The sequence below is a fragment of the Lonchura striata genome, chromosome 3 (genome assembly GCF_050655825.1).
Source record: "Lonchura striata isolate lonStrDom1 chromosome 3, ASM5065582v1, whole genome shotgun sequence".
NCBI lineage: Eukaryota > Metazoa > Chordata > Aves > Passeriformes > Estrildidae > Lonchura > Lonchura striata.
In genome coordinates this window covers 59,832,382-59,859,961 of record NC_140705.1, presented here as the reverse complement: position 1 = coordinate 59,859,961, position 27,580 = coordinate 59,832,382, and the positions used below count along the sequence as shown (strand labels likewise).

Here is a 27,580-nt window from a genome sequence, read left to right as displayed (position 1 = left end):
TCACTACCACAGAGGTTTAAAGTGATGGAGTGAGCCTACATACTGGCCTGCAATAAAATCAAAGGCTTCTTGTTCCTGCCTCCCACAATTCTTGCAGCTGGACACATATTCCTTAGTTTGTATTACTGGTCTTTATTAGACCACTTTGTTAGATGGTGCAACTTAAAACTTGCCAGGTAAGTAACCTGTTCCCCTTCAGCTTTATCATGGCTTACTGTGTTGAGCTGGCCTTAGGAAGGGTTGGGTGAGCAAGAGAGGAAGGAAAGTTCCCTTCTATGGCAGCAGCCAGCCATGAGCCTGGCTCCACACTTGCAGGAGTCAATTATACTACAACCACTTTGGAGCAGGCAATGGCCAGACAGCTTTTTCCCTTTTTCATGTGCAATGGTAGTGTTGTGCTTTCATTCCCTAGCTGGACCTAGCCTAAGACAAGTGAGCCTGTCCACATGGATGTGTTCTCTGCAAATCTGAATATGGTGCCAAAAATTACTGAAACCATGTAGATACAATGCACATATAAGTTTTGCTGAAGAAGATTAGATCTAATTATTGAATAGTTTAAATTATTTTTAATGGAAAATGAAAGCATAGTGAAAACATTAATGTTTGAGGGAAAACCACATTTAAAGGAACTGTGCATGAGAAATGTCATTCAGGCTTCATTCACTTCTACTGCAGTGAGTTTCAGAGCAATAACATGACCACCCAGGAAGATAAGTACCATGATGGCTAAACAGAAAGAAGATAATTTATTTAAAATAATATGCTAGAAATCAATCTGAAAAAAACTCATTAAAAACTATTTTAGCCCATGTCTTGATTCAGTGGGTTTATCTTAAGAAGACTTCAAGTGTGAGAGCAGCAAATTCTATGGCAATGTGACAACAGCAAAACTGAAAACAAATGTTAATTCTTTTTTTTTTTGCCTCAGACCAATTGAAAATGAAAATCAGTACCCAGTAGAGCAGCCAAGAGAAGTGGACAGTCCTACAGTACAAGAGTATTTTACTCATCTCCAAAGCAATACTACTGAACAAATAGAAGCCAAGTGATATTTTATGGGCTATGCTAGAAGGACATGCCTCATTACCAGTCAACCAAGCATCTGTTCACTCTGTGTAGAGAAGTATGTATCAACACATCTCCCCCATTTCCACTTTCTGTACTAGGACTACAATAAAGAAAAAATTACTTACCAGATTGGTGACATATCCCTAAACAGCCAACTTCTAGCCCAACCCTAATACTTAACATGTAACCTCCCAAGTTGTATATTCTCTGGTAGCACAAAACTAAGAAAGAAGGCCAGCCAACCGGTTAGAGGAATATTGTAGGTAAGGCTGGAGTCAAAAAAAATGTTATGCCCAAGGGCACAGGCAACACTGAGCCTCATGCAAGCAGCCCTGTGGGGAATGATCCACTAAGGACAAAGAACAGAGACATTTGCTTGAATCCTGGCCAGAGGGTCTGCAAAAGTCCTACAGGAAGTAGACAGATTCTTGCAGAAGTTCTTGGGTCAAGAAGAAATACATATATATGTATCTTGAATTTTATGAATCAGAAATGAGGAAGGAAAAAATGAAACAGTAGCCTGCAAAGCCTTGAAGAAAACCGGTATCTATAGCTGGAGAAACCAGCACAAACCAGCAAGCAAGTCTCTTGCTGCACAGGAGGAACAGGTGATTGCAGGGGAAAAAAATTGTTTTGTCAGTCCTAGCACCTATTACACCAACAAAAAAGAATAGTGTGCTAACCACCGGAGGTGGATTACCAATGCAGTCTGGTAATCCTCTTAAACACACGAGTCCGTGTTTACGCGATGAACTGAATAAACCCTGTTCACAACCAGACTACGTAAATCATTTCAAGCCAACTCTCTACCACCACCATGGAAAGCTGAATGGAAACAAGGAAAGCAGTTCTGAACAATGGCAACCAGAAGGTTGGCACCTCCTGCAACACACTGACACTATTTTGCTGCCTGCTACATCAGTGGGACCAGCAAGCAGCAACTGCAGCTCTTTCAAGTCATTATCATTTGCCCATAGTCAAACCAGGGCTGGAACATAACCTCAGAAACAAAGATGATACTCTGCTTCACCAAGTTAACTTTGGTCTTGAACATCTTTACAGGTATTAAAGGGAATCAACAACTTCAGAAAGTTCCAAAGCAGAATAGCCCTTTCCTTTTTGAAGAGGAGAAATTAACCCAGAAATCATAAGTAATCTGTAAGAGAAAAATCCTACCATGTACATGGAGACATTTGGAAAACCTGCCAGATTGCATGCTTCAAGTACAGACCAGTCATTGTCCATAAGACACCTCTTAAAATGTTATTGATACCATCCCTTCCAAGAGATCTGCAGTTTCTTGCTAAAACTTACTATTTCCTAGACGTACTTTGTTAGGCTGATTTTTAAAAAAATTACAATGATAACATCATTTTCTCGCTTCATGATCCCAGTTATCATGAAATGACATCTACGTCGTAAGACACTGTGGAGGGAAGAAAAAAAATACACTATGCAGCAGCTGATGCAAAAGATATGTAGGTAAGCAAATATATTATTGAGGGTCAGCTCATCAGAATTCTCCACAAGTTATTAGCAAGTCAGACTACCTAACTGTCAAAAGATTTTTGCTGTAGAATACACTGAAAACATTTTAAGCACAGACAGGGTCAAAAAAAACTCCCCACATCTTGCAGGAAGATTTTTTGTTTGGACAACACAGCTTCTAGTCGCCTATTAGGTAACCTGAGCCAACTAACAAGCCAGAAGGGTCCTTCTTCCTCAATGGTCTAGTCCATTTTCACATGTGTCTTGCTATATGGCCTCCAGGAGCCACATTAAACAAGTGATGCAGGAAGAGCTCCAAGATGAAATCATTCTCTGAAAGCCTTATCTTGCTTTTCTCTTTCGCCACTATTGCATTCCATGGATCACAGAGCATATCAATAGTGGATTTAATCAGAAACAAGACATTTCTTCTAGTTTTCCTCTCATACTTGTAAGATGCCACAAGAAAAATAGGCCAGTTTGATGTTTGTATTAAAATGTGACTGTTGCACACTGCACAACCTGATAAACAGCTGTCAGCTCTTCATTTATAGGCAAAAAAGGTAGGATTTTGTTCTACAGATCTAAAGTTCCAGTGTAAACAAAGAGATGAGAGAGAGTCCAAAGAAGTAATCTGAGAAATATAACTCGGAAATGAGGGGGTAAAATGATCATTTTATTTCCATGCATTTTCCCATGTTATTTGGACTTTTCCTAAAAAACCCACAAGGCTTGACAGTCCAACCACGCTTTCATTTTCCACACCCCCTCCTTCCTCTCCCTGCCATTTTTTCACTGCCAAAGCTATATTTAAAACAAAACAGAATAAAAAAGTTTTTTAAAAAAGGGGTCTGGCTGGTTTTGCATGTTCTATTCTTTATAGTCACTTGGGACAGACTACTGTGTTAATGTGATCACTTACAGATTTTGTGCCATCCAGCATCCCGCCCTGCCACACTAGTCCTTCCTAAAATTCCAGGAGGAATGCATCGCTTCAGCAGACCCGCGATGTGAAGCCGGGCTGAGGAACAGCTCTGCACCCCAAAGAAACAGCTAAACCCGGCAAAAGGTGGGAGCGAGGCAGGATTTAAAACCTGCCATCTCTTTCAACTCAGCTGCTGCAGAAGCAGAGAGCTGGGGGGCTCTGTGCCCCAGAGGGCAGCAGCCTGCCCCAGCCTGCCTGCTGCTGCCGAGGAAGCTCTCCCAAGCATACGGCTCGCTGGCAGAAATGAGGTCAGAGCACTGCCCGCAGCTTACAGCAGAGCTGAAAGCCTGAAGCCAGCTTACAGAATAAAGAGAAAAGCTGCACCGAGAGCAGCTGCTACCTCTAGGCTAATCGAGCTAGGTACCCAAGGATGAGACTTCCTCACTCAAGACTGGGAAACATTACTTCAGTGTTTTCTTAGGCACACGTCTGTGTCTGTGCTTTGAGGTAGAAGCCAGGACTTCATCTAAAGGCTCATGAAAACCTGCAAATCGGTGAGGAAGGGCTGCAAAACATCACTGAGGTTACATTTAAAAAAAAAACAGAATAGAGAGGTTTGCTTCCTAGCCCCTATCCCTCATATATAAAGCTATATCATATAACAGACAATTTATATCACAGTCCAGTGACACCTGCTAACTTACCCTCTAATACTCCACCACAGAGAGCCCTTAAATAAAAACTAAAAGGAGATTTACCTACTATTTTATCAGCAGTACAATCATAGGAGAGTGAACTGAAGCGCAGATGCAAAAAAGTCTGTAATAAACTTGGTAAAGAAGGTATTCTCAAACTTTGGTTTTCAGTATGTGAAAGCATTAGTGTTACATTTGAGGCTGGCTACTGGAAGCAGAAAATTAGTTGCATTACCATCCTCCTTTCTCAGCAGTCTGTGAAGACAGAGTATCTGTGCAGAAATCTTTAAATCCAGCCCACCACATGGAACAATATCTTAGTCCAAGCAGTGGGAAAAGAACAGTAATTTCCAAAAGGAAGTACCCACCAGTAGAAGCAATTCAATGGACTGCACAATACAACAGTTTAAACCAACAGCAGTAAACTATTTCTTTATTCTTTTGAGACAGAAAGGTCTTCATCACCATCATCACAACCACAATTTGTCAAAAGAAAATACTCCCAGCAGGGCTGGTGCTGGGAGTGGTAGAAGGAGGGGGTAAGAGGGTGATGGACAAATGAAAGTGGTGAAAACTTAAAAGTCTGAGACCAGACCACTGACTAGTCTTTAATACAGCAGTGAAAAAAGAGTGACATTCATTAAAAGTTGGTAAAGGATTACTAGGTAATAAAACAACAATGATCCTCTTTTTTGTGAGGGTGAAGGAGAACAATCTTCATGAATACTATAAGCAGAGACTCAAATCCCAGACTGGTTACAGCTGGTTATTTCGCTTTCTACCTACAAACATGCGTGTGGAAGATAGCTTCTTGGCAGTCAGGGATAAACATGAGGAAGACACAGAGAGAGAGGCTGTGTTCTTCCAGAGCTTGATTTATTGAGGGACAGCTCACCAAGACCAGCAGTTGTTCTCTATCTTCTGCAACATAAACACCAGGTAGTTTTGTCAACATGTAAAGGTAAACTTGTTTTTTAAGTGGTATCTTATTTGGTATCTTATTTATTTTGATTTGCTATTTCATTCTTTGTGGTACATATCTGATTGCAACAACTAAAACACCCTGTAACAATTCAGCTGCATACTCTAAAATCTATTCAAAATCCTGCTACAGTACTGGAAAGGATAATGAATGCATATGAAATATATGCTGGTCAATATTAAGATAATTCATTGTCTCAACAACAAAATCCCAATGCAAAATACAGAAAATAAAACTAAACATATGTATACTGAACAGCTTCAATTATTAAAGAAAATGCATGCAGCCAAAAAATGCAGTGTTAGATTTTATGTCATGAATATTAACAAACTTATTTTCCCTACCTCTGAGGAAAATAATCTGTGTTAATTTAAAGACGCTAAGAGAATACTGCTATACTGCAACTGGCCATGAGGTGCAATTTACAAGACCACTGAAATTTGGAATACATACTGCTCATACAGAACTAAAAAAACAAACCAACCAACCAAACAGAACAAACAGTAAAAAAAAAAAACCAAAAACAAAAACAAAAAAACCTCACAAAACAAAACAAAAAAAATCACTTAGATTTATTAGTAGTTTTTAGACTTTACAACATGATCACTTAATTCAGAATGCTATTTGCATTTTAGAATTTTTCTTAGAACAGCATTTATACCTTTATATTCTAAAATATTTGCCTACATAACTTTTGTCAATTAACAGACATCAGATAAGTGGGCCATAAAATAAATAACAATTACATGATCAGGTATCTTCTGATAAATTCACTATTCTGTTTAACTTATATTTCAAAGGTATGGATAGAAGTATTTCTGAGATATTAATTTAGCTCTCAGAATAACATAAAAAACCCCTCCTTGAGTAGTAAGGAGAGTGGTAAGGGTAGCAACAATAGTTATGATCACTAATCACCTACAACAAAATAGTTTTTATTAGCCTGCATTCCAGTAGTTTTACTATCAAGTTAATTAATTTACTGCTATGCTAATATCTAAATGTCAAGCAATTAATGGCACTGAACTATAGATGGCTTTTCCTTGCTCTTATAGAATTATTTTATAAAGCAAATGAAATTCTGTCACTTCATTGATTTAATGCAGGGTTTCTGAGGTTAATATTCCAAAGCAATTGCAAAATAAAGAACTGCTTTAATTAACCTTCTGTGATTTAAATACTGGGAGAAATCAGAACTCAGAAACTTTAAATAATATCACCATCACAACAACACTTTGTGGATCAAAGCCAAAACACTGATTTGAGAACTTTAGGAAATACATTTGGACACGTGTATCTTACTCTGTTTCCAAACTCATTAAAAAGACCTTTCTCTAAGCATACAATACTAAATCCATGCTACATTTTACATAATTTTTGTAGTTGAGCTGAAAAATGTTTCCTTTTAAGATGATTGATTTGTAAATACTGAAGTTTTTCGTTTGAACAAATGATTCAGCACCCCTACTTTTTTGCACTTAGAATACTTTGTGAAGATTTTTGTTATGGACATAAGACACTGGCACTAAATCTACAAACTGATTGCACGTAAGTAACTGACCACTTAAAATTAAAGCAGCAAAACACGACTTCCCTGTTCCTAGGAGATTAAGTTTTCTCTCTTTCCAATTTAGCTGAAGGGAGGCTTTTATAGCCAGAGTGTCTTTATGATATTGGATGCTAACTTCATTTTAGTACATGAAAAAAATCAAGACTCAGGCCTTTCAGCATTGCATATCTTTCAAGCACAAAAGCTGCAATCTTATCTGCCAGGCTCAGAATGATACAAAAACACAGGAATAAAAATTAAAAACCAGCAGGATACAGGTAGTCATAAACATTCCTGCCAAATAGGTTTGCAATGTGTGCTGACCTATCTCCTCTGACTATCCAGCCAGGTATCATCAAACCCCCATCAGCAGCAGATGCCTGAAGAGGTGCACTTGCTGGTTTCTCAGCAAAAGAAAGCTGACCTTCAGAATTTCTCCTTCAAATGGAAAAGCCTGCTTTCAGCAGAAAACCATTAAGAGATGAAGACAGCAAAAGAACGTATATACTGAGAAAATGTTTAATTACAATGAGGGAACTTGAAACTGAAGGTGCTGTTCAGTTGTTGAGACAACTCAGAGGTAAACAAATTCTTTCACTGACAGTCCTTTGGAAGATTATAAAACAGAAGTATAAACAAACTTGCTACATTTTATACTTGAACAGTAGTACCACTTTGCAAGATAAAGTACTTCTCTTTTCCCAGTAGTACCACTTAACAAATCCAAGTTACTACAAAGACAGCTATGTGCAAGGGGTAGCTACACATGCTAACTTTAACAGCTTAAGGCCTAACAGACTGGAGTTGGATTTTTATTTGCATAAATTGATCACAATCTCTGTAAACACTCTCTTTAAAATAAAAGGGCCAAGAAAATCTTCTCTAAATCTGAATGCAGATTTTTGGGTTTGGTCAACAAGCCTTCAGCAAAAACAAGCCTGCGCTGCTGTGACTGCTGCTCTGTGCTATGCCCTCAATTTTGTGTTTGTGCTCAGGTGTGAGTTTACAGACAATTATACTTTCTTCTTCTGCCTGACTCTATTCCTTCTAGCTACTTGGCTCTGGAAGATTATTCTCCAAGTCTGACAAGGTAGCACCTATTATGATCTTATAAATACAGAGAAATCACTGAGGAAAAAAGAGAGAGGTTTGACACATTTCCTGGAATGATATAAACAATGATGAGCAAACAGCAGTCCCCAATGGACAACAATCAGCCATTCCCACTACTGGGAGAAGATGTAGCACAGGAGTCAGTTTCACTGAACTCCCGAGCTGAGCTAAGTAACCTCCATCAGATAAATAGCCTTATGCTTAACACTTATTTGCTATCATAGCAGCATCACGATTATGAAATAAGACTTTATAAAAGCAGAGATCTAACTGGCAAAGATTGCAATCAGTTAAGTACTCATTGAACCTACAAGGGTTCAAACTCCTCTTGTCCTTCCTGAAAGTATCATGTGCTTAAGAAAGGCTCAAAAAGGATAAATCAGTTTTATGCACAAGTTCAATATGGTTCCTAAGTATTTCAACAGCTCTTAAATCAGTGTTCAGCAGGTGCTGGTCATTGGTGGCTTGAATAGAAGCTAGGATTTAAGTTGTGGTGTGTGAGTTTGGAAACCACATGCTGAAAGCCTGCTTCCCTTCCCTGCCCTCCCCAAGGCCAGTCAAGTTTTACTACAGATTCAAGAAGCCAATACTGCACTCTGCCTTTTGGTATCTCTGAAGCACGTTGGCAACAGAAGGTTCAGTGTACCAAAACTGATGCCTTCATAAAAAGAAATACGACTGGTGTTCCTTGTCTCTCATTTCAGCTCCCCCCATAAGTGAGGCTGAAATGGCTGGCAAAGTGTGTGTGTGTGTGTGTGTGTGTGTGTGTGTGTGTGTGTGTGTGTGTATATATATGTATATGTATATGTATATGTATATGTATATGTATATGTATATGTATATGTATATGGAGTTCTTAATGTCATAAGCCTGGGATTAAATGTTTTACATTACTTCCCCCTATTACGTCTTCACTCTGGAAAGAATATAATTGCTCCTGAGCTAAAAACAAGTCCAGCATTTCAGAACAGAGTGAGTGTACACTGAGCACTAGGCATCTCTGTTGCTGAGGTGACAAAAGCCATAAAGGATTTATGGTACACAACAAGCAGTGGTGTCAGCCACTGCTGCTGACAGCAGGCAACTATCTCTTCTAAACATTAAATTTGATTATGAGTTCCTATATAACTGTAATAGCCAAATTCCACAGAATACTTTCAGAATATTCCACAGAATATTCCAAAGAATACTTTCCTATATGCCTGGCAGCAAATGTCAGATTAACATACAAGCTTGTTCTTTCCCAGACTTCATGTGGTTCATAACCCAACAAATATTAAATGCAACCACTCATCTAGTGGTAAAATGATTACAGATACAAAAGTTTCAAAAGGACAGAAGGACAAATTATTTTTATTACAACTTCTAAGACATGTGCAGATGTATGGTAGTCCTTAAAACAAATTTAAATTTAAGTCTGAAGGATCTGAAACTAAACTACAGTACAGTTGACTGCTAATTCTGTGCCAATTTTGAGTAGGTTAAGAGTGAAAATTTTACTATAAAGAGTGATTGCATCAAGGTACACCAATTTGGACTCACTGAGGACTGTCTGTATTACTTTCTTGTGAATTTGCTATTTGCAAGTACGACAGTTATTCCTATTATTACAATACTATTTTTGTACAGTGTTACACCCCAAAACAGCTTGACAATGTTAATTAACATGTTGCTTATTATACTGTTTAAAGAACTTTAGCAGTTCACATTGAATTTAAAAACAATACTTCATCTTCATTGTACCAAAATCACTTTAATAATTTGGTGCATTTTGCCACAATACAATTTGTTCTGTTTTCATGACAGCCATACAGATTGGACATGAAAACAGATTAATTAGTTTCACATTTTGTTCACATTTTCAAAGACTGTTTTAAATCAGGAAATGTTTTATCTGTCCTACCTTGCACTGACTCAACACTAGAAACAGATGTCTGCAAGAAAACTTTCTCATCAACATCTCAGGCTTAAAACCAAGATTAATTAAACCACTGATCCCAATTCAAGGAAACATAGAGAAGTCCCTTATGGAAGCATCAAAGGGTCTCCAACCCTCTGCCTAGACAGACTGACCAAGGTGTCACCAGAGATGCATCCCACCTTCTCATATATACAGCCTTCCTGCTTCAGATGCCTTTCTACCTGGGACTACTAAAACAATTCACAAATTCCTACTGGCCTAAACTGCATTTGTCCCCTGGCCCAGTCTCAGGGAAAAAAAAAACCCACCAGTGAGTCTTGCTCTTTATTTGTCCTGTACAGTTTGCATTGGAAAACAATCTTGCCAAGATCAGTAGGTAAGGTGTATTATTCTGAGGGGCAAACAAAATATTGGCCAGATTTTAGAACACCTAAATAAAACCTGTGAGACAGCGAGAGAGTGTTGTTCATTCGCTTGTTTATAAAACATTTTCTCCTTTTAAGTAAAAGCAGACTAAAGAGTGAGCCTGAACTACTTAGAAAAACCCATAGTAACCACAACAAATGATGTACAAACACACACACAAACTCTTTGTGCACAGAGGACTTTTTTCCCATTTAATCTTTTGCCCGTATGTGAGAAAAAAGATCAGCATTTTATTCTGGAAACTTGCAAGCAGAGAGCTTCCAGGAAGGTGTAAAACAAAAGATGACCTCATTCAGGGTAACAGCAGTAGATGTAGAATAAAATCACTATTTTTGTTTAACTAAGAGTGGGACCATAACTGTTTTGCAGATCCATTTCATCTGTCAAAAATTGATATGGTCCCAATTCATAAAATAACACAATAAAGCTTAAAGGCACGATTCTATCTTGATACATATGAACACATGCTACATAAAGCAAGGAAATATATAAACATGGCTGTTTACAAGCCAGTTGGAAAGCATAATAACCAAAAATATACATCACACTATCTTAACAAAATAATGTTTAATGATGACAGTTTAAGTTTGCAATTACATGACATTCTTGAGCAAAATATCACTTCTACTTATGGCAAAAGATTTAAAACTACAAAAACAAGCAAAGCATTTATTCATTTATATGCCATTTCAAGATGAAAAGCTCTGCCAAGGGCAAACTATAGTAGTATAGCACATCTTTCTTCCTCTTTTTTCTTTCAAAGAGCAGTAAAGGTAAAAAGAAGTTAAAGAAAAAAAATCAAGGCAGTATCTACATCTACTGGCAATATCTAATGATCAATGAATCTGCTACTGCAATAAATTTGCTTAAAACAAAGCTCTTCCTTTAATGGTTTTTACACAGCAGGCTCCTGATATGAAGAGGGGATGACTGATGCTAGCTTACAATATGGTTCTATAGTAAACTGTGCCAGTATTACTATCAAATCACCTCTTATGAAACTCCCTTTCTGCCTACCATGCAATCAATTTAACAAAGATCTAAACAACTTAACAGTTCAAACATTCAAATAAATCTCATTCTCCTCCTTCCCATCTATGCTTATTAGAAGAATGAAAGTCACAAGTCACTGGAACAGTCCCAGAAATTGTTTTATCTGTTTACTTTTATAAGACAAGATTGCATATTGAATTCAAATGAGTCAAGGAAAAACAGCAATGGTTTCACACTTCCACAATATGTGAGAAATGAAGACGAGCACCAATTCGAAGGCACAACACAGAGTTATACCTGACCTCAGGAGCTCGCTCACAATATGTCTAAAAGAGCAAAAATAAAACATCATCTGCAAGAAATTTCACATCAGTTTTCTCCCTATAACAGAATACCCAGATCACCACACTATGGGGTTTTACATAAAAGGAAACTAGTGGCAAGAAAAAGTCCATCATCCAGACAGAATAAACACTATTTTCAGCTTTATAATATCCAAAACAAGTAGCCTGACATAAATCTACAAGGGAAATAAAGGAAATACAGACAGGAAAAGAAGGCAAATTAGAGAAGCCTTCTTTCCCCAGTCTGGCATTTCTCTTTTCCCTCCTGAAGCAAAACCAATTCAATCACATTCACATCACAAAATCAATATAGAAAGACAAAAAAAAAAAAAAAGGTTAATGAAGAATATAGAAAACATAAAGGAAATTAATTTGCAAGCTGAAAAGAAAGAACAAAACTAAGGATGACAGACAGAAAGGATGACAGATTGTATGACTGAAACTACCTCAGCTTTCTAATTGACAGGATTATATAAACAGGATGTACTGATATTTTTAGGAGCAGAAATAAGAAAGATACACCAACTGGTGCAACAGGTAATATATGATTCTGCAGTTTATTTTAAAATTGTGTTTAGAAAATGTAAAGACATTCATATATAATCGAAGAGACCTTCAGAGAGAGGTCATATAGTCAAACCTCCAGTTCAAAGCAAGCTTAGCAAGAACAGGGTGTTTTGGGGCTTTGTCTAGTTGAATTTCTCCAATGATGGAGATGGCAGTCTCTCTGGAATTTTGTGGGGTTTATAATTTTTGAGTTTGTTTGTTTCTTTTAGAGAGTTGCAACATCCCTTTTCTTAGCGTGTCCCTATTGCTTCTCGTCCTTCCATTGTGCCCCTGAGATGAGTTTGGCTCTGTTCTCACCCACATTCCCCAAACTGCTACCTCTCCTAAAACTAAATAAGTACATACTCCTAATTCTCTTGTGAAAACTTTAATCAAATTCTTCATTTTTTCAAGGTAATCAAGTCTTATATAAGCAGGGATATGTATGCTTAAGTAAGCACAGTTTGTAATGTTTTTCTGTCAGCAGCAGAATTTGACATATGCTCAAAACTTTTTTTTGGTTTTTGTTTAGTATTAATTTTTGTATTTCACATTGGTTACCACTTGATGGTAATTCTACTATGCATTACCAGCAGAGAAAAAACACTTCTGCTGAAATGTCAGAAATATAGACTTCAATTTCTTGTGTTAGGAATTGTTTTCTAGATGAGCAGTTCTCAAAGAATGGGAAAGTGCACAGTGGTGAGGTTTTACAGAGAAACATGACAGAAGAACTGTTCATCTGCTGATTCTTCTTGAGAAAGGGGGAAGAGAAGCCATAGAACCGATCTCAAGATCATGAAAGAAGCAAGCCCCGAGGTGTTTTAGGACTACTTATTATTTATACAAAATAGTCCCATCTACACACAAAAACTCCAATTACACAGTGAAATTATCATATAATTCAGAACCTGGGTCAGAGTCCAAAACTTAAGAGGCTGAACACTACTGAAGAATAGCCATTCATAAACCATCAAGAATTCAGATAAAATTCTCACAGAAAGGACTACCAACTGCAAGGCTGTATTGCTGAGGACCTAATGCATCATCTCACCTTGCAGACTGAGGCAAAAAAATGCCTACTGACCTTCCTAAGACACTTGTATCAGCCTTGGAGCTGGATTTTGACTGTCCTTCAGTGTCACTTCAAATCCTCAAAAAGGGAATTTGGCTACATCAAGCCTGGTATCTTTTACTGTGAATCTGCCCCTGCCTTTCTCTTCATCCCAGTTCTCAGAAATTCAAAATATATGGAAAGCTTTAATTTTACTTTCATCCTTCTATGATCCCTCACACTTCACTGCACAAACTTCTTTCCCAGCTATGATAGCAAATGATGTAATTGGAACACCTATCAACAGATAAATCAGTATCTTGTTCCTCTTAAGGCCTATAAAGTTGGAATGTTTTGTATATTTTCTAACCCAAAATATTAAATCTGTTCAACTGACAGTATATTTATAACATGACAAGGTGTCCAAGGCAGAAAAAAACCCATTTCAATTTCATATACTGTGATATGTAGACATTAGAGCAGGTGTGTTTCTTCTATCTTATAGGCCCTATTACTAGGTCTTTATTGGCTGAGACTTCACCAAGATGCTTATGAACAGTATTTTCAAGTCACAGAGAAATCAAGCATTTAATGGCTAAGTAAAAAGGGAAGAAAATTCAATTTAAAAACACAACTGCAATCTTTAAAGTTGCAGTTACATATAATCCAAAAGACAGAATGTGTGACATTTACAAGAATATCATAGATACAATTAAGAATTCTATTTCATAAACCATCCAGCATTTTAATGAAAAAAGTTAATTCTCAATGGAATTTTAAAATGTAGATGAAGAAAAATTAACATGTAATTACACAGTGAAATTATCATAGCTTTATTTTAAAGTCAAAGGAGGGGAGTCTCCAGTATCATTGCCACTTCCAGCATCTTTTGTTAGTTTATTTTACGCACTATTTTTATTTCAAGCTAAGGTTTCTTTGCACCAGCATAATCACAAAATGTTAATCAACCGTGCCTGACAGAATTCCCCAGTGACTTGCAGCAAGTGCTGATGCTTCCACTAATATCCAATCTTGAGCAACTCACTTTTGTTAGATTTCCCAGGATGGTGAGTATGCTTTAGTTTCATCCTTCCATTTTCAGATCACCTCTCCATGATAACAGAGCTGAGACTGCAGACAGAACTAAGTCTACATATTCAGCTGCATCAGCTATGCACATCCATTTTGTTCAGCATCTAAAATCCAAGTGTTTCTCCAGCTCTGGAAACAATTCCCATACATTATCACTTCTGATCTTGGTTAAAAACAGAATCACTTGAAATTAATTTTAATGCTTAACATAAAGAGCACAATTCAAAACCAGCAATGGATAACGGATTGTGTGGTTTCACTAACTCGATATGCAAACTGATAACATTCAAATTAATAGCTGTAATATAAATTTAAAATATCTTTTAAGATGCTCCCTTGACAAAGCAACTCCAAAATGCCTGGAACTCCTCCACAAAAATCCCAAAACAGCAGTGACCACACTAGATGCAGGAACTCTCAACAATGTCTGTCTTGTGGTGAAACTACATAACAAAAGCAAGGATGCTGGAGCTCTTGATGAGCTCCAGCACCCATTGACATCTCATCAAGAAATTGTTACCTGTTTTTATAAGCACAGATGCTGGGAGAATCGCATTGGCTTTACCTTAAAAACATGGTACAACATAAAGCCTGAAAATGTGTGCAGATGTATTAGTGCATATATCCTGAAGACTGTTCAGAAACATGTGGTCTGATTCCACGTTTATTTAATTTTGGTCAATTTATTATTTAATTATTGTTACTTAATTAACACTGTTCCCTCGAAAAGATGAGGGATGGGTTTTGCTCATTGCCCACGGGTTCCTTTTACACTTCCAGGGTGCCTGTCAGTAGAGGAGGACAGTGCTTACCTGCTGAGCCTGGTACCTCTGCTGGGCCTGCGACAGGTACTGTGCCTGGGGCGGCAGGTGCTGGGGCTGCGGCTGCTGGTTGTAGTAGGGCTGCTGGCCCTGCTGGCAGTAGCCACTTACACCTTGCTGACCATACTGAGGTGGGATCTGTTGGAAGAGCCAAGCAAAGCAAATTCATGAGTGGAAGCAGAAGGACATGAAATCAAGCTGTGTCCCACCCGTATGGCAACCTCAGCAGAAGTGATATTCTCAGCTATATGCTTGACCCAGCGGTCCGACCCCTCCACTCAGCGGTTAATGGGAGCCCTTAGAGCCTCTTGCCTTAGCAGGAGGAGTAAGGCCAAGTGCTCTGCATAGTTACTCTTTCCAGAGGAGCTTCTACGGAAAATGCTGCGCTTCTGAACATCACAATTCTGTAATGCCCACCCTTAAAACACAGAAGCGGTTATTTGAAAAATTTACTCTCCGTGGGCACACTAGTGAGGCAAATCAACAGAGGAATCATTCTAATGCGCTGACCCAAAAGCTGAATTGTGGAAAAAAGGCACAACTACTTTTAAATAGACATTGAAAGATAAATGCCTTTTGGTTTTTTGTTTTTGTTTTTTTTTTTTGTTTTTTTTTTTTTTTTGAGAAATCAGGTGCTAATTTTTACTTAATGTTTTGCCCACAACCCTTAGGTTTTTATTGTTTGTATTTAAGCCTTACACGAAAGTCTTGGGGTTTGACTGAATTTTGGTTTTGTCAAGTTCAATCTCTCTTAGTTTTCTCCCCACTACTAAGATATACTTTTTTAAAAAACAACAACACAAAATAATGTGTTACACACCAGTTGGAACATGTATCATGTACTGAGAACCTGCACACATTGAGAATCTGTTAGAACCAAAACCAAGTCAATTACAGTGTCAGAGAAATTTTCTGCATTGATTTAGTCTGTAAGCCTTGTATCAATAGCCACTGACATTTTCTCGAGGTATTTGAAAAAGCACACTTTCAATGGACTCCTGATATCGTGCCCAGATTTCCTTGATTTTAGGTACCTATGCTTTTCCCCAAACTCTGGAATTCAGCATCATTTCAGATGCATCATGACTTCTCTGTTCTAGAATGGACCTCCCACTGGTCCTGCACATCCCTGCCCTACACAAGTGTCTCAAATACCTGAGCACATCTGAAATACTTTGCTCTCTCAACTATTCCCACTGAGTTTCTCATACAACGATAAGTCTGTTTATTCAACAAGCAAACACCTGTTCTACCTAAAGTTAATTCACTACATTCATTCAACAGTATTTGCTAGGCAATAATAATATTAATAATAATACGTTAAATTTAAACACCTGCTTAGGCTGTTTTTATTATCACAACTTGATCTGCTCCTATTACTTCTGCCAGAAGTTGGCAGTCCTACCTCTTGGTTACTCCTAAGGTCAGCACTGTACACTCCTGCACTTGCTCTCTTTGCCTTTGCTTCCATTTCCTTTCCCATCATTTCACAAGCAGTTGAATGTTTCTGTGACCAAAGCAACAATTTCTGACAAATACCCTCTCCCTGATGATGCATAAATGAGGCCTTTATAATGCAAACTAAAAAGGGTGGGTTGGAATATCATCAGGCAAACAGACAGCTGGAGTCTGGGATATGACAGAAGACCACATGGTGATTTGCCCATCATCTGCAAAGGTCACAGAGCCTGGACTGGTTCCTATGAAAGGCTGAGGAGAAACCCATGTTGTGGTCCATCTGGGTTCCCGTTACACCAGGAAGAAAAGGAAAGATACCATGACAGCAAAATATAGGCTGCTAGGAAAAAAAAAAAAAAAAAGAGAGAACTTGAATGCCCAATTGACCAGATGGTAACAAAGCAAAAGATCAGATGCATGAGCAACCAGAATATTTCTAGAATAAAGATACTTGTACAGGAGATCTGGAGTTCACCTGAACATAGGAGCCAGGTCACTGGCACATTAAGCGCAAGAAAATGAAATTTGAAAATGAAGAAGGGATTAGAAGAACACATTGTTAAAAAGCATGGTATTGCTATGTCAAATGAAGATGCTGAGAAGACTCAAAGAATGAAAAATGGACACACAGTGACTGCAGAGTAAATAGAGTGGAAATAAGAAATTTTAACAACACATGGACTTCTACATGAAAAGGAGTGGACTGGATCACTGGAACATCAAATTGCAAACAAAAGCACTAATAGTAGTCATATAAGAAATACGGTAGAAAGGAAAAAAAATTCGTGGGGTGACTAGTAGGCATCATCCTGAGCTACAAATTCAGGGAGAAGACTGCAATAAGTAACATTATATGCTACATATAATTTAAAAACTAATCAAAATAAAACTCCACCTCACCAAGCAGCAGAGGTCTGGAGCTTGGTCAGATAAAGAAGATTGAGTGCTGGAACCACCATGCATGGCCAGACTACAACACTGACAGCAGCACACTAGCAAGATCAGCAAAAGGCACACCACAAGATTGATTAGGGGGAGATTTCAACTCCTCCCAGACAGCCTGAGTAAGCAGACTACAAAGCTGAGAGACCACAGTATCAGATAACTCTCAAAGGTTGCTCCATGGAAGTGCTGGTTAGGGAACCTGCATGAGGAGCCACTGCCTTTGGCTCAGTCCAGAGCAGCAAGAATCATCTACTACTGCATCCTGCAGCTGCAGAACCACTGTGCATCAGTGACCATAAAGGAGTTAAATTGAGCATCCCTACAGGAACAATCAAACCCAAGGAATCTACTACTGTCATGCTTAACTTCAAAAAGTGTAACTTCACAAAAATATGAGAAAGCTTGTTAAAAGTAATCTCAGACAGCTATGAGAAATAAAATCTGACTGGCAGCATCAAAGCTGTTTAACAATAACCACATGGAAAGCACAGAAACAATATTCACCACCCATTCAGAAAGATTTGATAAGAGTAAAGGGACACCAGCAAGGCTCACTGCAGCTTTCTAGAGGTAAAAAGGCAATCCCCTTCAATAAGCCAGCGCCGGGTCCAAATGGGGAAAACAGAAAAGACTGTAAACTCTGCCACTTCAAATATAATAAGACAGGCCAGAAAGAACTGTTGGAACAGCTAGAAAAGGGAATCGAATGAGTAATGATTCATTTCTTCAAACACATCAGAAGTAGGAGGTCTGCCAGAGTCTGAAATGACAAATGATGATAAAGGTATAAGGGGAGATACAGAGAGCACAACGCCATCACAGAGAAGCTTAACAAAATCTTTGGCTCTAGTGTGCACTGTGGAAAAATCTTGGAGTGTTCCCATGCTGGAGTCCTTTATGAGTGACTTGATAAATGTCTCTCAATCTGATGGAATTTTCATGGAACAAAGTGACAAATGAACAGTCAGAAGGGGCTTGGGACCATAAAGTATCACTCCAGAGGTCTAATCAAATTCAAAAAGCTGAATTACTAATGACCACATACAGCTTCTGAATTGGAGCCACCTTGGTATGTGAGAATTGCAGTATGGCTTAAAAAGAAAAGTCAGAGATTTGAATAATTTAAGACTACGTAACACTGATGACTGTTCTGGATAAATCAAGACAGAGAAGAATGAAGATGAGATTTAGGAAACACCAACACAGCAAAAGAAAATCCCTCTCTACTGACTTCTTGGACTTAACTAGGAAGGGTCAGACAAAAAGGTTCAGGAAAATACAACAAGAATCATCATAGGTATAGAACAGTTTCCATAAAAAGCACCTATAACCCTTTGAGGATGGAAAAGACACCAGGAAGTAGGAACACGGTGGAAAGCTACAAAAGTATCTTGTCCAACAACAATTAGGATGCATTCAATAGCAGAAGCAAACTTCAAAACAAGAGAGAAACAGGTTTTCTAGTCACAGAGGTAGCAGATGTTTAGAAGTCCTTGCCAAATTATGTTTTGAAAGCTGAAAGTTTATGTGGGCTCAAGCAAAGACTGGACAAGTTCACAAAAGAGACATCCTCTGAGGGTTACCAAATTTATAGAGCCACATCTGTCTCAGGAAGTCCCTGAAGTGAAAATAGCTGGAGGCTTGAAGAGTACTGGGGGAAGCACCACGTGCTTGCTTTGTTCTGACTCTCCTCCAGGCATCCAATTAAAGCCTCCACTGGAGGCAGGATATACAGGACTGCATGAACCCTCGATCTGCCCTGATAGAGCCATGACTACGTTCTCAACTCTTTTCAAAAGATTGTCGAGTCTCTGGAGAAGACAATGAAACTTTGGTCTGCAATATACTTAGTAACAAATGTAAGCAACCTGAAGAGGCAATAACACCTTGACTTCCAAAGCTCTGAGACTGCTCCATTTTCTTAAGTATTTCCCCAAGCAATCTGCTTTCAGACACTGCTTTCAGAGAGGGTATCAGGCTATTCTTCTGATCTTATATACCAGTTATGTACGTTAGAATTTTCTTCCATATCTGCCCAATTCAAACTGTTTTAGAAAAACAACCAAACACCACCACTTAAATACAGCAACAATCATAATGCTACATATATGTTTGGATGCTGTTCTCTTCAGTGCAGAGACTCATCACCACTGCCTTAGCAGAACACTCCATATAATGGCTGTGGCTATTTAAATAAACAACAGACAACAACATGAAAATTAATCCTGCTTTACTAATGAGGATCACAAGATACTGCTTATGGACAAATGTTTATTAAGCAGCATACAAAAAAAAAAAAAAAGGTTCATGAAAATCTCCCCAGAACAAAACAAATCTAAAGCCAATTACTTACAATGCTAGGAGTGAATGACCCAAGCATCCTCTTTCTTCATAAAATAAAACCCTCCCTCCCCTGCTCCCTTACACTCATATTTTTTGTGGCCACACAATGCAGGACACAATTTAGCAAACTTCATCATGTCTGTGGTAGTGCAGATGTTCTGGGGACAGCTGAAGAGAGAACAGACCTGAGTTTGAATCTATTTCTAGGCAAGCACAGGAACTGTAATAATTCCTTTGGACTGCTATCTGACTTGCACTGCATAAATGGCATTATTTTGGGAAAAGTATGACTGACCATAACTGATTACACCACTCTGAACACAAAGAAAGAAAGGATGAGAATAGAAGGAACAAAATTGGCATCCAAAATGAAGAGATGGGGAAAATCCAATTAAACATATAACTTAGCCCATTATCTTTAATTCTTGCTTGAATAAGAGATCTGGTGGCAGGCATTCTTTTTCCAGTTAATACCTTGATAGAAATGGAAGTTTTAAGTAATTTTTGCATGTGCAATCCATGACTGATGTCGAAGAAGAAGGATCATTAGACAGCATTAGAGTCATTATAATAATTTTTTAAATTAAAATGTAACAGAATTAGTGTGTTAGCATAGGTACACTAATAATACTAGCAATATGCAGCTACCATCCTTTTACACCATCCTGATGGCTAAATCTAGTCAATAATGGAAGCTTTTCATAGTCCCTATCACAAAAAGCTCTGCAAAGTCGCTCTGAGATCCACCTGAACACATCAGATACCCTGACATGCCCACTACAGGGGAAGAGTCCCGGCTACATCCTTGCTTCACCCTGAAATCTACTGGGTGCCCAAAAAGTGAGGCATGATATTGGATATCCATTTCCCTGAATGATACTGGTGGAAGTCAAGAGCACAACCTGGAAGCTGTGGACCACAGTGTTGTGATATAAAAATCTGAGGGAAAACAGGTCTGTCTGGCTTGATCAGCATTAAGCCTGGCTTACAGAGAGAAAAAAAGCTGAACTTCAGGGGCAATGGTGCCACTCAGAAGAAAGGATGGCACTACCTGGTTCTACAGTGGCACTACAGTGGCCAACTTTGCTGAGGAACAGTGAGGTAGAATATTCTGAAACAAGTACCATCCTGAGTAATATAATCATCAGTAACATTCTACTTTCTTAGCATCTGTAACACTGTAATTACATAGAAATTAGAATTTTAAAATGTATAGTGAGGGATATGCTCAGAAAAATAAAACCCTGGGTACTTTACACAAGGAGTAAAACAGTGCATTCCTTCAGTTAACGAAAGGTTACAGTGTTTAATTCTAATTACTTCAATTTTACAGTGATTGATTCAGTTGTAACTATAAAGAAAGATGTCACTTAGTTCCTATCAAATATTCAAATAAAACACTTGTGATTTCCGAAACAACTTGTGCTTCAGTTTTAGATTTCCAAAGTCAGACCTCTGCCAAACCCTAAGTATTTTCCTCCAAACATTCAAACCATGCACTTCCCCATACTTACCAATAAAAAGCTGTAATAGGAAACTAACTCCCTAACTTTCACACACTTAACAAAAAGGTCTGGTTCATATCAAAAACTTTCAAATTCACATAATCCCAGGTCTACATCTGTACGTTTAGTTGAATTATAGGAAGAAGAAAAATATAATATGCTTATACAGCATAAGGAAATTCTCTGGTACATGTTCAGTAGAATATTCTGTCACAGTTAGGGCAGCATAGTCTCCTGTCTCAAATCAACATGTTCAACCCCAGCATGCTTGTGCACACAATCTTAATGAAGGCTAAAAATCCTTCTCACTGAATGACAAAATAGAAAATAAAAACCTAAAAGGAAACCAAGCAGAAATCTGGGTGTTAATGTCAAGGCTATTAATCAGAGGTAGATCTGAAATCCTGATGCTACGGCATTTCATTCATACATTCTATAAATTCTATTACTTCTTATCACTTAGCTTTAATCTTTTGACAATACATTGGTCACAATGTTCACCTGTGTTACTGTCTTTCCTACACTGCTTGCCTTTACACTGAAGTATGAACTTTAACATCTTATTAAGAGCCTTTAAAATATTAACACTAGGCCTGATACTGGTCCACCCTGTGACCCAGAGCATGGAAGCAAAAGCATAAAAAGCATGTTTCTGTGTCGCAGAACAATAATCCCCATTCCAGAACTTGCAAGTTAGTGGATTTTGCAGAGTCATTAAATGCATGCCTATGTTGAAGACTGCAGTGCAGCACACAGATCTGCAAACTAGCTCAGATACTGGCAGGAACCTACACCAAAAGCTGTGCTCAGCTAATTTGCCGTGCTCCACAGAAGGGTGAATTAGGTCAAAGGGAGATCCACCCTCTTGTAGCCAGACTGCTTCTTGTACACAAGCCAGTTCATTAAAAAAGGTAGTTTAACTGTCTTCACAAGACGCTGCAGTCTGCAATGCAGTCATACCCAGAACTACAGAAAGGACAGGACTTACACACATGCCTGTAATCCCCTTTTCCCCAAGCAGTACATGGCAGCACAACTACACCACTTGTCCGTGCAATGTATATGGCATCACATACGTACCTGTCATAAGGTGCTCTCTACATACTGCCTTTTACTCTAGCTTAAATCAAAACAACATGAGCTAACCAATTATTAATACAGGCAATTTTCCTATCCTAAAAAAGCCCCAAACCAATCTACCAAAAAAAAAAGTGTAAAAAATCTTCTAAGATTACATGATTAAGGAACTCTCCAGTCAGAAAATACAGATGTTAAAGCTCCAAATGCAACATTAACTGAGCCATGTTATACATATATAGCACCTTCTCTTTCTGATTTATGTTGTCAAAGGCATTTCATAAAATACAGAGGATGTGAAATGTAGCTTAGTTACTGTGGCTGCTAGAATCTTATCATTTATGTTTTCTGACTTCTTAGCTGTGCAACCTTCACATCTTATTAACATAGTTTTTTGCATAGATTGTAGTATGGAATAATACTTATGTTTTATGTATTGACATATTTTTGATGTACTGAGATTTTGAGTAAGTTTGCTATTCTTCATGATGAGAGCCAAATAAATAAAGACTACTGCCACAAAATAGTCAATCATTTATACGGAAAAGCAATATCTCTCCTTCCAAAAAAGAACACTTTGATTCCCCTGTCAGAAATTGATGAAAACTACCTCTGCTGTAAATGCTAAATCTATGCCAATATCACAACCAACTCCCACTCCCACCTTCCCCTAAAAACAACAAACAAACAAAAATTTAAAATTTGCATGTTTCAGGTGAGCTAAAATTAGTTTCAAGGGAGAGGTAAACAGCTGAGTCTAGAAATAAAAGGAAGAAATTTTTCCTACAATAGTGTTGATTCGCACAGTGTATTACAGCTTGAACTGATGCAACATTTGGTCCATTCTGCAAGTTAAGGGATGAAAATATGATAATCTCCAGTAAGAGATTTCCACACTGCTGTATCTATGCTCTCAGACTGACACTATAGAGAAGACTAAAAATTTGCAACAGAATTGTTTTTAGAAGTGCTATTTTGATACAGTGCATTACAAATAGAGAGAAATCATAGTGCCCACACACACACACTCTCAAGTGATGAGTCAGGTAAAATATCTATTCTTATACTCTGCCTTCCTTCCTTTTTTTTAAAAAAAGTGATCAAAAGAATTAAAAGGGATCATGTAATCTGCTTAAGTAATAGGTTTCCACTTCACAAACCAACATAAGGAAAAGCATATAACAACTGTCACAACCTGATCTCTGGTGAGTCTAGTGATTGTGGCTTCAGTAAAAAACTTGTAGGAAACCTCACCTTTTGCTGTGTGAGTAGCATGAAATTCACCTACGAAATGCCAGCCATTACAGAAAAATGCAAAAGCCTATATTTAACAGATTTTTAATCATATAATAATTAATTTATTACAGGGCACTTCTTGAGCATCCATGAATGGAATAAATAGTGATATTTGAGCCCCAAATCCTCTAGTTGCTGCTTATTTTCCAGGAAATTTGTAACAATTTTGACCACCATTTCTTAAATTGTGATTAAAATAAAATATGGTTGAAAAAATACAGAGAAACTTATTTCTTCAGACAAATTCTGCAATGCCATTCAAGTCTTCTAAAGCAGGGAACACAAATGAGACGTATGGGTTGAGTTTGAATAGCAGGTAATCCCGCTGCATGAGTAATCCTCCAATTTTATGCCTTTATACACAGAGAGACCACTAATACTTAACTACTGGAGACTGAAAAATCCCTCAGTAAAATAGCTTTCACTCTACATTTCTTCCAGTACATAGTCTTGGTAGGAGGAAAAATTGCAAACATTCTTTAATCTCAGTAGTGAGAAAAGGCAGAATGTGCACACACCCTGTTTATCACTGCTTCCCTGGCATCTTGCACACCCTTGAGTTTTCTTTCTTCCAGTCTTTTGAGAGAAAAGGGTGCTATTTAATTAATTCATGTTCTCCTCCAAATATATCAATCTTGATGAATACTGTCTTTACCATTCCTAAACTCAATGGCGTTAAGAATCATTTGAGATCATTCAGAGCTCTTCACCGTATCTGTTAAAACATCAGAAGAAGATTATCTTCTTTCCATCTAAACTCATCTGGTTCCACATAGGGCTTCACAGACCCTTACAGTGCACACCCTCTTTACCTGACAGCTGCTTTTCTTCCTTTATTGCTATCCTGCACTTGTGGAGGGACAACCCCAGGCACCAACCTGCTTCCGCTCTACTCTGTAGGACTCTGTCCAGCTCTGGGCTCCCCAGTACAAGGGAGACATGGACATTTTGGAGAGACTTCAACAAAGGGCCACAAAGATGATTAAGGGGCTTGTGCAACTGTGCTATGAGGAAGGGAAAGAGAGCTGGGACTGTTCAGCTTGGAAAAGAGAAGGCTCCAGGGAGACCCAATAGCAGTCTGCCAGTATGTAAAGGGACTCTAAAAGCACAGGGCTTTAGTACAACAGCATGTAGTGACAGGACAACAGGGCATGGCTTCAAACTGAAAGAAGGCAGGTTTAGATTAGGTATGAGGAAGGAATTCTTTACTGTGAGGATGGTGAAGCACTGGAACAGGTTGCCCAGAGAAGTTGTGGATGCTCCATCCCTGGAAGTGTTGAATGGGGCTTTGAGGAACCTGGTCTGGTGGAAGGCATCCCTGCCCACAGAAGGGTGGTTGGAATTTGATGATCTTTAAAGTCTCTTCTGACCCAGACCATCATATGGCTCTATACTTCAGTTTAGCAGTGTCTTAGTACAAAGTCTTCTGCCAAGGGGTGTACCCTGGTCTTTAACAGAGAACCCCTCTGGTTTTGGCCCAGATACCTTTGACAAGGTCACCAATTTTGAGTAAACCCCCACAAACAGCAGACCAGCACATCATCTTCTGTTTTGGACCTTCACTGTGTTATGGGATATCACCCTTTTAATCAAGAAAAACTTGCAATGACAGAACAGATTTACAGCTCTTTGTGTTCCCGTTATGGATTTGAATCCCCAAGTAGTGTCCACAGCACAGGTCGGTCCACACACAAAGAAAAAGGGATGACCTCCAATATCTATCATTTAGGTTCAGCAATATCTGTGATAAATCTAGTAATTTGTACAGTACAAATTCTTCTAGTTTCTTCTATTATAGCAGGATCAAAATAATACTTTTCATCTGGACACTAAAAATTCCCCACAGCAAGGAATCTTGAGGCAAAGAGAATGACTGGCTGAACTAACAGTAAGAAAATTTCATTACATCTCTACCCATCCAGGATAATTTATTATCCTGCAGCATAGCATTAACTTTCTAAGATCAGAATCCCATTCCTATGGCAGTTCCGCAATATTCTTTTGAGGGTATTTCTGCTGGGTTAGAAAAACAAGAAATAGAGAACTACTCCTATCAGAAACCCTTCTTCTTTAGATGAATTTGAACAAAGTGCACCACCAATAAAACCAAAACCAACCAACCAACCTTTAAAAAAGGGAAGATGTAAACCTTTTCTGTGATGGTTTTTCTTTCCTTTTTCTTACCAGGAACCAATAAAAACCAAGTCAGCCTCTTAAATAGGAGTACTTATATAACAGCTGTGATTTCAAATATTCCTGCAAGTATTTTTAAAAGAAAACTTTCAAATAATTCCTTGTAGATGCAGAGTTCAGATTATTTGATTTATTCCATTTCTATTATTTAATTTGACCTATTACTTAGCACTGGAAAACATCAAAAGAACCCTGACAGAAACATCAAAGACATCTATCTTATAAATTCATAGCTGAAACCATATAGCACATTATAATTTTAAAAATAATTACAGTTTTATTATACTCAAAATAAGATGATTATTGTAAATTATTCCTCATATCAGTTTCCACAAGTAAGTTTTAGAAGCATCTGCTAAATATATGTATCTGGATACAGTTAATCCAATTCATGTAACATTACACTCAAAATGGAACAGAAAAACAAACGAGAACCTTTGAAGTCCTACCATCACTTATCAAAAATTACATATTTTGCTTAATTGAAAATAGCCAACTTAAAAACCTATGAAGAATCAACAATCAAATTCATACATTCATTCTACAAAACTACTAGATTTTTTAAAAATTAATATTTCAACTAAATTTAACTCAAATATTGTGTTCCATCTGTTAATATTCATAATACCTACTACTCTTTCAAAGCATCGAAGCATCTCCAGTATATCCACACATGGCTCCTTCCTTTCTGGAAAGCTCAAGCCCCCCTTCCCCAAGTCTGGTTATTTTGAGCTATTATCCTGAACACCTATTTTGTTTAAACATTCACAAAACAGATTCTTACACTCACAAGAAAATGCTTCCTTCTCGTTTATGTCCAGACTGAAGTAATATCTATCTGTACACAAAATTAACACACAAGTGTATAATTGTAGTTTTATGCTCAAGTGCCCCAATTATGCACTTTGAAACACTTTAAAGGATCCACGAGGAACATTCAATACCTCCAAACTGTAAAGTCTTGAGGAGTGTCTTTTGACAAGACAGCTGCATTATACAGAAATCTTTCAGCTACAAACAAAGAAAGCAATCAGCTTCAGGGTTTTTTTCCTCTAGGATACTTCAGCTGTAAAGAATGGTGGGACCTATCTGGTGCAGTGCATTTTGCCACAACTTAAGAGACAAGCAGGAAACTGAACAGTCTCTTTTTCTGTTGTGTAATATGTCCCAGGTAAGCACCTGGCCCAGCCTCCAGATTGTTTGAAAAGGTGATTAAGGAAAGGTGATTGTTTGCAACAGACAAGCGAGGACCCTACACCTTCCTCACTTCAGCCCCACATTAACTGCAATTCCCCACACACACTTGGTGAACATTCATCCTCTGCCTTCACTCTTCTTACAAAATACTTTCAAGAAGCAGTTTGTTCAAAAAGGGAGTGCAGGAAGTGACTGTCAACAGTTTTATGTTACATAAATAAATTTTTCTGCACATGTGGTAAAGAAGGGAAATCTATGTTAGCCCATCTGACTTTGCACTGAAACGGGTTACAGGTGCTCATACAATGCATTACAGTCTTTCAGTCAGACTGGTGATAAACTTGCCATATCCTTCATGTTATAGTTTATGAGAACCACTGGTGGTGTTCGTGGCAGAGGGTAAGTGGGGGGATGTCCCAGCAAGCACAAGAGAAGAAAAGAAGACAAACTTGTTTCACATGACAAACACATACCAAGTTCTTAATAAATAATAGGTAAGGAAATAATGAGCAGTAAAAACAGCGTAAGAAGAAGGTAGACAATTCA

At 38.0% G+C, this 27,580-nt stretch overlaps 1 protein-coding gene across 9 annotated transcripts in view; it reads right to left on the bottom strand.

Annotated features, from left to right (window-relative positions):
- Positions 1–27,580, bottom strand: part of ARID1B (AT-rich interaction domain 1B) — a 325,659-nt gene that overhangs the window by 229,220 nt on the left and 68,859 nt on the right. For all 9 annotated transcript variants that reach the window (XM_085575256.1, XM_021532087.4, XM_085575257.1 and 6 more), the window contains one exon: positions 15,012–15,158. In XM_085575256.1, coding sequence (XP_085431382.1) covers positions 15,012–15,158 — 147 coding nt within the window. The remainder of the gene's footprint in view (positions 1–15,011; positions 15,159–27,580) is intronic.